Source organism: Odontesthes bonariensis, chromosome 7 (genome assembly GCF_027942865.1).
Source record: "Odontesthes bonariensis isolate fOdoBon6 chromosome 7, fOdoBon6.hap1, whole genome shotgun sequence".
Classification (NCBI taxonomy): Eukaryota; Metazoa; Chordata; class Actinopteri; order Atheriniformes; family Atherinopsidae; genus Odontesthes; species Odontesthes bonariensis.
The window spans coordinates 16,939,097-16,953,266 of NC_134512.1; the positions used below are offsets into that span (position 1 = coordinate 16,939,097).

At 40.9% G+C, this 14,170-nt stretch overlaps 1 protein-coding gene across 7 annotated transcripts; it reads left to right on the plus strand.

Moving 5' to 3' along the window:
• The first annotated feature begins 605 nt into the window (after positions 1-605).
• ppp6r2b (protein phosphatase 6, regulatory subunit 2b) lies at positions 606-13,107 on the plus strand. 7 transcript variants are annotated; one of them, XM_075469749.1, is made up of 26 exons: positions 606-949; positions 2,202-2,358; positions 2,476-2,631; positions 2,748-2,852; positions 3,220-3,406; positions 4,432-4,569; positions 4,667-4,732; positions 4,893-5,005; positions 5,111-5,224; positions 5,451-5,571; positions 5,852-6,013; positions 6,102-6,335; positions 6,419-6,483; positions 6,577-6,692; positions 6,792-6,877; positions 6,973-7,050; positions 7,179-7,276; positions 7,360-7,417; positions 7,608-7,729; positions 7,837-8,009; positions 8,124-8,280; positions 8,804-8,883; positions 9,103-9,313; positions 9,521-9,544; positions 10,225-10,365; positions 10,919-13,107. In XM_075469749.1, the coding sequence occupies exons 3-26, from the start codon at positions 2,504-2,506 to the stop codon at positions 10,950-10,952; spliced, it is 2,811 nt and encodes a 936-aa protein (XP_075325864.1). In that variant the 5' UTR covers positions 606-949; positions 2,202-2,358; positions 2,476-2,503; the 3' UTR covers positions 10,953-13,107. The 7 variants fall into 7 exon arrangements, with proteins under 7 accessions (XP_075325864.1, XP_075325871.1, XP_075325868.1 ...); XM_075469756.1 differs by having other exon boundaries at positions 8,124-8,244; XM_075469753.1 differs by having other exon boundaries at positions 6,102-6,326.
• The last annotated feature ends 1,063 nt before the right edge of the window (positions 13,108-14,170 follow it).

Here is a 14,170-nt window from a genome sequence, read left to right on the forward strand (position 1 = left end):
GTGCAAAGAGCCTGTAGAGGACAGCCTGAGTTTACAAGCAAGGATAATAACCAACGTCATAGTACCTGTTTTCTCTGAGAGGAGGTTTTGGTTTTAGCGAGCCAGCTAACAAAAAGAAACCCTGGCTGTGTAGAGCTTTCTTTGTAGTACAACCTTCAGGTAAACACCCAAGTACCCACAGTTCACTACGGTTCAGACACCTTGTGACTGCAAAGTTTCTGCAGTACATGTAGGTAGGCTTAATTCCTTCAGCAGTAACCTAAGCATTCATATTTTATAGTATTGTTTTTAATTGTTGGAATTTTACACAACCTCATCTACCATTTCAATCAAAGAACATCGTTGTATGCAATATGAGACTCATGCTTACCTACATTCATCATTAAAGTGATACCATGTAATAAGCTACACTACTTTGATGAATTTATAAATATGGTTACATTTCTCAAGGGTTACTTTTCAGTCTGTGTCTGGTTTTAAAATATTCAGGATGTATATTTTATTCAACATTACGTGCGTGCAGCTGGCCTTTCATGAAAAATAAACTGCGTGCCTTAAGGAGAGGTGGGTGGGGTGGGGTGCCCCAGTAGAGCTTTACTGCGAGCAACGCCCCTGGTGACAGCAAATAAATACACAGTTCTGTTTACACAGTAAATCCCAACTTTTGATAACACATTAGATAGTCGCATTTTTTATTTGAAATTTTAAGTCTTTTCGTTTTTTGTTTTTTTTCTAGTTTGTTTTCTGACTGCTGTGGGTCAACACAGCCCAACGGCAGGCCAGCCGCCGTGTAAATGACATTGCAGCCAGGAAAGGGTAGTATCGTTAAGCTAACAACGCAGTCATGAAGAGGCTGCTGTGGGCCTCCTCTGCATGACCTGAACGCCAAAGCCACTGAGTTGTTGTTCTTCAGCAAATAGATGACGACTGATGAAATGCTGGATCAAAGGTGAGAGTCGCTTGTGTGTGGAAAAAAAAAAAAAAAAAAAATGTCATCTAAAATGAAGCCCGTGCGAGTTGCCTGGATGTCAAGTAATCGGTAGAGGGATAACGTTGTGTCTGATTGAGGACGTCGTTTCGCCGCCTACTGGAGCCCAAAGCTGGGATAGATAACTGACCTCTGTTAGCTGTTGATCTAAACGCAGTTTGTCTGCGGTTCCGTATGGTGATAGTTGGTAACGTTAGCAACGCAAGTGAGGCTGTGCTAGCAGGCTGGTGTGAGATTTGCATACAAGGTAAGTGGAAGGCAGCCTCGCCAAGCGCGTGAGACACAATGAAAACAGGTTTGTTAATGGGAAGTTTTATAGCTTAGCTAATGAACGTTTATTCGCATTAAAACGACTTTTACTCTGCTGTAGCCGGTCCCCGTTATTAGCTAACACCGAGCGTTTCCAGGAGCTCTCGGGACGCCTGAAAGGCCTGTTAAAGCTGGCCATGTTTGGGCTGCTGCATTACATTTAAACCCCTTAGATATGTTGGGAAATGTAAAATGTTTTATGTCAGCTTACAAAAACACCTGTTAAGCCTCAACACGTTTACTAAACGGATGTGAGCGTGAGGGTTAATAACATCGTTAATGTTATGTACTCGATTTCAGTTGTGTTTATAGAGAAGTAAGTTGTGTTTCAGCCTCATTTTACACACTGAGACAAAGCATCTTCTTGATATGGTGTGTCACCACTGTCTTTGTGGGGCAGTCATGTTTTACCCACAAAATAAGCTTATGAATAATAGACTGAATCTTAGACCAGTTTTATTTATTGTTGTTTATGTGTTCCTGACAGCCTTATACGTTTCAGCTGAGATCATCACCACACCTAGTCTCAATTTTACACTTTTGTACTATCACAGATGTCAGCTATTCAACATACAGTAGAGCTCCCTAACTTTTAAGTATTACTCCACTTAACGTTATTCTGTATGAGGTTCTTTTGCTCTGCATCATTCTTATCACTGGTCAATATTTGCTAATATGACTATAAATCTGAGGCCTCTCTCCAAAGCAAGCTGTGCAGTATCAAACGTACACAACTAACTGAATTACAGATGCATCGCTTCCTGCTCTTTCCTGAGAGGAGTGTAAGCTTCATGCCCACACTTTGCCTGAATTTAACTCCTGCAAAGAAGGCAGAACAGCAGATTATCCTGAAAATGACATTGTAACATTTCCCATTTCTTTTCTTCTCGTTTCTTGTGACCAGGTTGAAGGTCGTCTCTCTGGTGTTTGTATTGTCTGTTAGTATGAGTGATGTGAATGTGTGAATTTGCTGATACCCACTGATGTTCAGGCTGAACTGTGTCTATGTGGCATATGGCTGTTTAGCAAGATCCATCTGATGATAAACTCTTTGTCCAAATGTAAGAGCATTCACACAATCTTTTTAAATTTTTTTATCTAAAAATGTGTGTTCTCTGCTGCGAACACTATAAAATCATGATTCTTATTTATGCGCCACTTTCTCTTCTGATCAACAGCTAAGTGTATGTTATAGTGACTCCAACCATGTTTTGGAAGTTTGATCTGCACACGTCCTCACATCTGGAGGCTTTGCTGGACAAGGAGGATGTCACGCTCATTGAGCTCATGGACGAGGAAGATGTACTGCAGGAGTGCAAAGCCCAAAACAGGAGGTCTGTTTATTGCTTGCTTTTGCATATGTTCAGCAGCATAGTAGAATTACCTTTTAGCTTTTGTTGTCAAGCCTCTACTGACTTGTGCTTATTTTCCCGTCTTGATGGATTTGTAGACTTCTCCTGTTCTTGTGCCAGGACCAGTGCATGCAGGAGCTAGTCCGTATGATTACGACAGAGCCCCCTGCTGGTGACCAGGGGCAGGAGACAAAGCGCTTCAAGTAGGTGCTGTTGTGAGGAATATGCTGATGTAGTAAATTGCGTCCTGGGAAGAATGGATTTTGCTCGTTTTGCACTATAATACAGCTTACCTGGGACTTTGTAGAAGAGCTTAAAGCAAAATGAGACAAGAAAATCTTGAGCCAGCTAACTAACCTATTCACTTCAGTTTGAAATGGCAAAACTGCTTATTTGCTAGTTCAAATATCACTCTGTGAACGCCAACACTATTGGGGTTTTTTTCATGGAAAATACTTTTTATCCAGTTTTTATGCACTTAATTACTCTAGTGTGCTAAATGTAAATATTATATTATATTATATTATTGCTTTGTTTTACTTCATGTTATGTTCTCTACATTTGTTCAAGGTATCCAAATATAGCCTGTGAGCTGCTGACATGTGATGTGGGAGTGATCAACGATAAGCTGGGAAGTGAGGAGCCTCTGCTGGAGACTCTGTATGCCTTCCTGGAGCAGCCATCCCCACTTAACCCCCTCCTGGCATCTTTCTTTAGCAAGACGATTGGGAACCTTATCACACGAAAGACCGATCAGGTAATACACACACTCATTAATGTAAAAATTATTTAGGAGCCCCACTCTCCCCCTTTGGTGGCTGAACTGTCAGACTTGTTCTCAGGTCACTGAAAAGACTGGTATTATTTATTTGGAGGGTCGGGGGAAGCTCCGCTTATATGTTCACACATAAATGTGTGAAGTGCTTCAACTGTTGTATAAATGTGTGAACGTACAAGCTTGTGTCTGGATACAAGTTATATAAAGATGTAAGGTGTTATACGCTATGCATTTCTCAGATTCAATGTTGTAGCTCTTCTAGACTTTCAGCAAGGCAGCTTTGAGGACTTATCTCTCCAGAAGCAGCCACTCGTCACAGCTCCTGGCATTTCCCAATTCGTACATCCTAGATTGCTCTCCTTGATTTCTATTCACGAAACTTGCTCCCTCCTCCTGCAATGCGAGTGGAGTATGTCAGGATCAAACGCAACATTTCAAACCAATGACTCGCACGAAGAATACACCTGTGTATCCTCACCTAATAGCTCCTTGATCCATTTCCCAGGTGCATTTTAGGAATTGAGTCCTATGATATGTTGTGCTGAAATGAATTTCCAGGTCATAAGGAAGCATAAATTCAACATGGGAAGAGCTTCAACTTGTTGACGTTAGGTTTAAAAGTCTCAACTAGAAGCCAAACAGCTGCTTCCCACTAAAACGTGATGCAGACGCAACATCTGTGCTGTATAGAGGAACTGGCTGAGCAAGATTAAAAGTGTCTTGATTCATTTGTTTGTTCACAGGTTTTGAAATATAATACCTCGATCTGCAACACAACAAAATGTGGGAGTTGAATGCAGTTAAAGCCAAAGAGAAAATGTGTTCACAAACTACGTTGCACTTTTTTAGCAGTGATGTTTTCAATCTAAGAAATGATGTCAGCGTCCTTAATAACTGCTTGCACATTTTTGCCCTAATTTTCCGTTCTCTACTGTGTGTGTGTGTGTGTGTGTGTGTGTGTGTGTGTGTGTGTCACTATTCTATGTTCTCTCTGTGTTATTTAGGTGATTAGTTTCCTGAGAGGGAAGGAGGGATTCCTTTCCCTGGTCCTGAAGCATATAGACACGTCAGCCATGATGGATGTGCTCCTACGCCTTATCAGCTGTGTGGAGCCACCCCCACTTCGACTCGAGACTCTTACTGTATGTGAGAAATAACAACACGGTCAAAATGTACAACCGGTCTCCATTGTATATTTATTTTTACGTGGTCACATTTTTTAAACGTTTTTCTCAACAGTGGCTAAATGAACAGAAACTGGCCCAGAGACTCATAGAGCTCATCCACCCTGAGAGAGATGAAGAGGTAAGACACAATAGCGCCACTGTTTTTATGTGAGTCAGTGCGTAATTGATTTGGTTAAAACGTACCTTTTATGTTTAATAAAATAGAGTATCTGGCGCTCTCAGGATGTAGAGGGTTTACAGTGCTGAATGTCTTTTTTTTTTTTTTTTTTGGCTCACAGAGGCAGTCCAATGCATCTCAGACTTTGTGTGACATCATTCGTCTTAGCAGAGACCAGGCTAGTCAGCTTCAAGAGATTTCCCAGCCTGACCCTCTGCTTACTGTGCTCGAATCGTAAGTCGGAGAGATGCACATGCGTGCGCACGCACACATACGCGTGCATTCACTGTCTCTGAGCCAGATGCAGAGGTTATAGTGGTGTCTGTTGTGTTTCTACAGGCAGGAGTGTGTCGAGCAGTTGTTGCAGAATATGTTCTCGGGAGACGGGACTGAAAGCTGTATTGTCTGTGGGATTCAAGTTCTTCTGACCTTGCTGGAAATACGGAGGCCTGTGTGAGTGAGGGGCTTTGAGTTAGTTTTAAATGGATAACTAATATTTTCAAACTTTGCTTTACATAGACCACTCATGTTATGACTCCAAGGCTTTATTACTTCTTCTGAACTTGTTATGAGGTCCAGATTGTTTAATCTCTCCTGTATTTTTCTTTTAAATCTTTGTTGTTGTTGTTGTTGCACATGGGTGCTTTACTATACATTTTCTTCCTGTGTTTTTTGACAGGGTGGATGGTGTAATGGATGCTCAGGGATTTGAGAGGAGTTACACGGTTAACAGCAGTATTTTGTTGGCTATTCAACCACACCTGATGCACTTCCACCAGCTACTTCTTGAGCCACCCAAGGTACATAAATAAAGATAAAATCATCTGTACGTTCTTTGCCTTTAATGGTCATAGTTTGTGATGATGTACCACATATGCAAAGTTTATGTCCTTAAAGCGTTCAGATAAAAATCAGAGACCCCTTTACAATTCAGTGAAACAAGTGGTAGATTAAAATGTGAAAATCTTCACTAAATGTACTTGATTATCCTCTTTTGGATGCTTTTACTTCAAAGTGGTTTTCACCTTCTCGACAGAACTACTGAACCTTTAATTGATGCTTTCGTCTGTGCATTTTTAGCGAGAGCCGATGCTAACCACCCTGGGTGTGCTGGAGGAACCATTGGGGAACACACGTCTGCACGTAGCCAGATTAGTGGCCTCTCTGCTTTATACCAGCTCTGCTAGCCACGCAGTCGTAGCCCAGGAACTGTGCAGACTCAACACCATGGACCTCCTTCTGGTGAGATGAAGCTCCCTGTGTTTTTCACATTTTCAAAGTATGGGGACGGATGTTAATTGACCCAGTGTAAAACGTTTGTCCTTTGCAGGACTTGTTCTTCAAGTACACATGGAACAATTTTCTGCACCTCCAAGTGGAGCTTTGCGTCGCTGCCATCATTCGACCCTGTGCCCACGAAATGAGACTTCAGCCTGGCTTTGGATCGCATGAAAAATTCGAGCCTCAGCAAGAGGCATCACAAGAGCAGAATTTGACTGAGGCTGCAACTTCTGAACCTTCAGTCACGTCTGATAACTCTGTACATAACTTAATGGTGACTCATGTAGGTTTCTCTGCTTGAGTTTTAAGTGTCATTTTGTCAACAGGATTGGATCAATTAAGTGAGTCTTCTTTCTCTCTTTTAAGTTGTTCCAACACTGCCACCTTGTTCAGAGGATTCTGGAGGCTTGGGAAGAGAACGATAAAATTCAGTAAGAACCTTGCAGATCTCGACAGAATCCTGTTTTTGATTGGAGGAATAAAAAAAAAATGGGTTTCCTTAAATGTCTTGAATATTTGTTCAGGTCAGAAGGTGGTATGAGAAGGGGGTACATGGGACATCTTACCAGGATCGCCAACACGGTGGTCCACAACCTCGATAAAGGCCCGGTTCACACCGAGATTAGTAGCCTCATTTCAGGTATATGTGGCACTAATACAAGAAACTGCCACCAAAAGCAGAGATTCACATCTCACACTTGCTGATTCCATGCTTTTGTTCTTGTGCTTTTGGGTATAGAGCTGCCAGAGGACTACAGGGGGCGCTGGGAAACCTTTGTTGAAAAAACACTGTCGGAGACTAATAGAAAGAATGCCATAGACCTGGTAAATCCTCTCTATCTACAGTATTTAGCAGCTGGTTTATAAACGTAGACAAGTGCAAATATAAAGTGTTACATTTGTGTTGATTCTGTGATCAGGTAGGAAGTGGAAACCCTCGACCTTCATCAGAAGATGATATGGAGAGCCCCTTCCCTAAAGAATTGACGATACAGCAGGTACACGCACACGCACACACACACACACACACACACACACACACACACACACACACACACACACACTGACATGTAAGGTCTTTTACAGTAAGCCATTGTATTCTAATTATTTTGCTGCTGTGTTTTAGGCGTTTTCAGACTACCAAATCCAGCAGATGACGGCTAACTTTGTGGATCAGTTTGGCTTCAATGATGAGGAGTTTACTGATCGCGATGACAGTATTGGGTAAACGAGCTCCCGCCACTGACTTTGTGCTGCTGTGTTACTTTGAGCCTGTGCTTACTGGGTGACTCTTGCTCGTATTGCAGCGCAACATTTGATCGTATTGCAGAGATCAATATCAACATTGATGCAGGCCAAGACAGTGTGAGTTCATTAAGTATTTTATTTCACATATTCGTTTTAAAGTTGTCTTTGAACTGTACATGTTTGAGCTTTTTCTCCAACCCCAACCACAAGGAGGCACAAAGAATCTATACAGCTTTGATAGTGGTTGATGTTGATATCCTGGGCAGTTACTGATAGGAAATTTGAATAAACCACCCCGCTTTTGCAGGCTAACACAGCTGTATTTGAGGCCTGTTCCAAGGAGAGGATTCATCCGTTTGATGATGATGAAGAAGACATCTGGGAGGAGAAAGAAATCAACTATGCAACACAAACAAAGTCAAGGAACAGGTAGACACATTAATGCTCCCAACACTACGATTAGAGTGATTTTAATTTCCTCACTATGCATGAAGTTTCCTTATGTATTGACATACGAAAGCATTTGTTTATCCAAGGTTTGGTGGGTCACAGTTCTCCCAAAGCCAAACAGCCAGTACGACTTGTGATAGGCCAGCAGCTTCCAGCACAGATGTCCCTGACAGAGCAGCAGACTCAGATTCTGAGGAAGAAGACCCTAAAGAGGACCTGGATCCTTTCTCAAGTCATGACCAGACAGAAGCAACTAAGAGTGAGATATGTTACATCGTGTAGTCACGCATGCTTTTTTGCCCATTTAGGACTAAACCAGATTTTATGTCTCAAGTGTCTTACTTTCAGTCTGTGTGATGCTTTTCATTCTCAGGCAGCGGCTGGGTAGCAGACTTCGGGGAGGTGAACTCAAAGGCTCCTGCAGCAGGAGCGGCCTTTTCCCCCTGGGACACTCCAGTGTCCCAGCCAGCTGCAACAGAGGCTGAAGAGAAGGGGTGGGCCAAGTTCACTGACTTCCAGCCATTTTGTTGGTGAGTCTAGGCTTGATCTTAATATGAGGAACGTGCTTTAATAGTTGTTATAGTCCAACAAAAGAGTTCAGTTGTTTTTGCTCAAATAACTATTTAAAACCCAAGAAACGTGGAAAAATACCACCGGGTAACTTTTTTATCTCACACTCAGGTGTTGCACTCCAGTAATTTGTTTTCCTCATATTAAGAATTGGCACTTTTTTCAGTGGCAGTTATTAGTACTACCACAAATGGGTAATAACACATTTTAAACTAACATTCAATGATATCTCGATTAAGGATGGCGAAGATAAACAAATATGACCCACAACTGTTGAATGTACCCTTTGTTCTAAAAGCACTCTCAAAGATGTGATTATTTTTAAAGATTCCAAAGAATATTTTCTGTCCACGCAGATGCGGGCACACATGGTGAAGGGGTTATTGAGGAGACAAATTGACTCTTTATTGTTAATGTAGTTTATTAGCAATAATTAATTCGATCGTGTTTTCATGTCTGAATGACTTACTGTATGTCCGACAGTTCTGAAACGGGTCCAAGATGCAGCTCTCCTGTAGACTCGGAGCTCAGCGGATCAGACAACAACAAACCAAACCCAAACCGTAAGTTTCCCGAGAACAGCTGTCTAACCCATAGTGTAAAATCTGTATATTTATTCTTTGTGAAGTAGTCAAACTAAACGCGATGAAAAGATGTGTGAAAATAGTGTAAATGATAGCATACAATCCTATTTCAACTCCTTGGGTCTCGGCCCACGTTTGGGGGAAAAAATTCCAGACAGACCTTTTTTTTTTTTTTTTTAACCTGTTCAACATCCACAGCCTGTGTGTGGAGTGCGTGCGTGGCAAGAAAAGCTCCACTGGTGGCATCAGACAGCTCCTCCTCAAGTGGTTCAGGCAGCGATGAGGAAGAAGGCAAGACTGAGTCCACATCCAGCGAAACGGTCACCACAGAGACCATCACCACAGGTGCTGGCAAGGAGACCATCCGGCTTACCGTGGACACCAAAAACGAGAGGGCAGTCTTCACCAGGTACACATTCTGGCAGACGCAGCTGCCACCTGTCTGATGTGGCGTGTCCTCCCTGTTTTTATTGTGATGTCAAGTGCTTTGTCAGAGACCGCCTTTCTCTCCTTTCCAAACTTATTTCTGTACTATCTTACCTCTTCCTTCTCCACTTTTCCTCCGACGTCATCGTCCTACTTTGTGTTCCCTCTTTTCTCATCCCCTTGATTCCAGAGTATTCAGACCTGCACTCAGACGGTATGTTGTGCTTGAGGGCCTGTGCTCGGGTGTCTGGAATGCTTTCCTGGTGGATTTAAGATGTTTTTGTTTGCTTGCTGCATTTCACAGGATGTGGAGTAATAATTTCTTTAGAAAAAATGTCAGGCAAGGTCAAATTTACAGAAAACCTGTACTAACCCATAACTTCTGACTTGTCAGTGACCTACAGGACTGTTCTTATTCTGGGTTTACACCTAAAGATAAAGGTTATATATGACTGCTGACAGTTCTATCGTAGATAATTATTTTCCAGTCACTGCAATGACGTTACCAAAGTCGATATAATGGGGTTTCATTCAGAGCTGCCTACCACTAACAGTCTATCAGATGGCATGCTACAAGCAAAAGTTGCGACCGATGCAACATATCAACATTCTAACAGACCCGTTCATTAGCAAGTTACTAACAGTGCTCCAATAAGCATGCTACAGCTAATTAGATGCTTCTTTAAACTTGGGACCATCAACTATGACTGCTCAGTCGGAGCCTACTGTGTGCTGGCAGAAGTAGTCCAGTGGTTGCTGTGAGTACCCCACGCAGTAATGACGAATGGAAAGAGCACCGATTAGAGAAACGGCCAATAGCAGAAACTAGCATCTATTTTACTTTTACAATGTGATTAGTTTCTTACAGCTGTGTTTGTTTTTCTTTTTTGTCAGTGAAGCGGATAAGGTGTCAGCAGAGGGGCTCTCCATCCAAGACAAAGGGAATGACTGTGCAAAAGAAGATGAAAAGAAACATGGAATCTGTTCCAGCCCAATTACCGCCAGTCCAACTAACCAGTCATCTGCTGTCACACAGTGAGTTTGGGCTTCTCTGTTTTGTATACTGCTGAATCGTGGAAGTGAATATATATTGAAAATGTTGGAAGAGGTTGTTGTCAGTCCTGTAACTTCTTAAACGAATTATTTTTTACATTAAGTTGTACCTTTTTTTAAAGGATATTTTGAAAGAGAATCCTTAAACAAGATGCTCGTAAACCTGCAGACGTTCGTGGCATCTCAAACACAAGTGTAATGATTAAATTTGGAATACAGCATTTAATATGCGAGCCATGTTGATTTGATGAATAAGAAAAGCACAGAGAATCTTTGATTATGCATGAAAAAATTAACATAAAGGGATGACGCCATTTGTAAGACGAGGCTTTTTTCAGCCTTTATTTTGTGTTAACTAGTGTAAACAATTTATTAGAAATATATATATATATATATATGTTTGTTTTTTTTTATTGTCGTTTGGATTCTGTGAATCATATTTAGTTCTCCTTTATTTGTCTATTTGGTTGATGCTGTGTGGTCTCCATCAGAGCGGTTGTCTGAATTTTGTCTGTTTTCATTTTTACCCCCACAGTGAAATGCAGTCCTCTGCTAATGGACCGGCCTAACGAATGCAGCACAGGCACACATTCACACCTTTTTATTCAACACACCCCTGCCACCTTTGCTTCCTGTCATCAGCTCTCCAATGCCCTTTTGTTGTGTCTCAAGACATGTAAGTGGATGGAAAAACGCTTAGTTCCGAGGTCAAACGGCATTTATGTTGGAAACCAGGACTCGTGTGGGTAATTCAATTTCTCGACTGCGCCTTCTGTGACCCAATTATGAACTGAAGCGCTTCAAGGAGAAATGAATGTTTTGTAGAACATTTCATAGTGCCAGACAGCCAAAACCAAATTGTGTTGCACATGAAATTTTCACGACTTTACTTCAGCAACCATTTTAAGTCTGAAATGTGAAATTTTGTGAAATTAATCGTCAGAATTTCAAATCATTTAAGCCAGGCTGCACTCTGGGCCTCAAATAAAAAGCCCACCTAATTTTTCTAGCACAGGATTTGACTGTTTACACTTTAGTAAAGAAAGCTGTATGCTAATAATCAGCCAAGATGCTTGCAAAGCTGGCTACTCACCATTTTCTTCACAAAGCATTTCAAGTGCAAGACATTTCATTAGTTCAAATGTGTGAGTGATGAGAATTTTCCCTTCCTCCTACACGCTACCTAAATCAGTTCTCAGTCAGGAAAGTTTTCATTTGCTGTTTTCATTTTTGGACAGAACTGCTCTCTCTCTCTCTCTCCTTTTTTTTTTTTTTTGTCTTTTTGTTTATCTAGAACATCAGATTTTTGGGAGAATCACGTGTCACTTCCTCTTCCTAAGGGTTCGTGTAGATTAGAGGTGTGTGTTTGCTTTTGTATCCATCTGTTTGTTGATGCGTGCGCGCGCTCGTGTGTGTGTGTGTGTGTGTGTGTGTGTGTGTGTGTGTGTGTGTGTGTGTTTGAGCTCTGTCTGAGGTACAGAGTGTAGTCTCAGGTTAAAGGAGAAGTATGCAGTTGGAAAGAAAGCACACCTGTGTAACACATACACACACACACACACACACACACACACAGTTCCACACACATGTATAAACAGCCATATGCACAAACCCGTGCAAAAAAAAAAAAAAATCAAGTAAGAAAAAGAAACTAAAACAGTGATGACATGCACACGCCGGTTCATACCACCCTCGGAGCTGTTTAAATGTAACATTGTGAAATTTGAACCTGTATTAGGTTGTGGTTATTGGTAATATGTAAACGTAATATAAATGTAAACAGTATATATATATATATATATATATATATATATATACAAACATTATATCTATTTTTGGAATAAATCCAATGTATGGAAAGAAGGTTGTTTTGCAGGTTGCAGTGTGTGTATCTTGTGTGTGTGCTGTACTGTTGAAAGAGGCAATAATGATGTCTGTTTGGGTTAATAGGCCAGCATCAGTTCCTGTTTCTTAGCCACACACTTCCCACACAGAGGTGCAGGAGCGTGCGTGTTGGTTGTGTGCAGGATGTGTTCCGTATTGTTTACTTAAAGGTTGCTTCTTGTTACTTAGAACTGGGGTCATGCGTTCGGGCTTTGGTTTTAACACCTTTTACCTGGAGGGATTTATATCGGCTCGAGCTGAACAGGTGTGCCACTTGGCGTGGAACAACAGATCGAGCCGCTCAAAGAAAGTTTTCCAAGAAAAAACAAAACAAACAAAAAAATGCCACTAACGAAATGTAGCTGCTCTATTTAAAGCTTTAATTGTACCGTTGGGTTTTGGGCTGTTGGCCAGACAAAACAAGCCATCTTGTGACGTCAGCGTGTGTGCTCCACAACATGGAGCTCCACAGTGTCTTAAATCAGTTTTGTGCAAGAAAGTAAGCTGCGCGCCGTCTAATTTTATTTGTTTTTTTTTGTGACGCACATCGTCGCTACCTGCCAACTCATCTAACCCCCTCAGTCCGTTAGTTTCCATCTTGCAGTTGTTGTTTGTTGTTGATGTCTTTTTTTCTCCCATTTTTTTTGGGGGAGAGGTTTTACTCATCACTCACTGTTCACTGGATCGGGTTGCAACTCATCAAATTAATACCACATGCTTTGTGTCCAAAGGATGAGTCTTTAATTTAAGACAAAAATCTTCTCTTGTTTTGACCGTCTTCCAACTTAATTTGGATTCTTTATATTATTTGTATAGTTTTCTCATGTCTAAAAGGTATTTAGTCCTACATGGGAAACACTGCAACAGATCTTGGTCCATATAGCTTTGAAGCTGATAAAGCCAGATTTTTTTCTTTTTTTTTCTTTTTTTAGGTATTTTGAGTTGGGAAAAGTATAACTATAAAAGTAACTATATATTACTGACATATGAAGGGGTGGTCACTACTTGACAGAATTATTTCTTTACAGAGATTGTAGCATGCTTTGTTTTTGTGTCGTACATGGATGATTGCACTATATTTAAGTTTTTTTTTTTTTGTTTGTTTTTTTTTTGTTTTTCTCTCTCCAGGAAAACTAAGACCACATTACTATTGTGAGATGTGATGCAATCCAAAACATTGGCTCTGTCTTTTCTTTTCTTTTCTACATTTTCAGTTTGTGTTAGCATTAATGAAATAGTGATAATTGCACTTTATTGCTGAGGGCTACCTAATTAACTCACAAAGGGATGGAAATGATAGCATGCATACTTAATGTAATGTACTTAATTACACAAGCACCTGCTAGGGCTAGATTTAAAAAAAAAAAAAGTAAATAAAAACATCCTAACTAAACGAGTGTCTAGTGTAAAGCTTCATGGTTTTATGAGACCCTGTGAATGTGGTATAAGTTACCACATTTATCACTTTTCAATAAGATCATTGCATGAACTGGAAGGGTTTGGTGAGCTGGCACAAAAAGACCCATAACCGACCATTTCCTTTTCCAGCTGCAGATTTTGTGATGATGACATTCATTGTTCTGTATTATTTGTTTTAACCAATAGAAATCAAGGCCAGAACTAAAGCGCATGACCCGAGTTGTAACACACAAGTTGCTCTCCTTTAAATGTGTCACGCTACACTTTATCCTTCTCCCCGTCTTTCTCTTTCTCAGGGCAGGAGTTGACTTCACCTGCATTTACGCTTAAGGGTGATTTACATGGACTGCCATATTTATTTTTGAAAGCACTTTTTCAAGGGGCACTTTTTTGGGTTGCATTTGGTGGGTCGCACATTGTTTCCTCAAAGAGGTGAGACAGTTTGACTTGAAGGAACGAATCATGTAGAAACTCTTTTTTCTTTCTT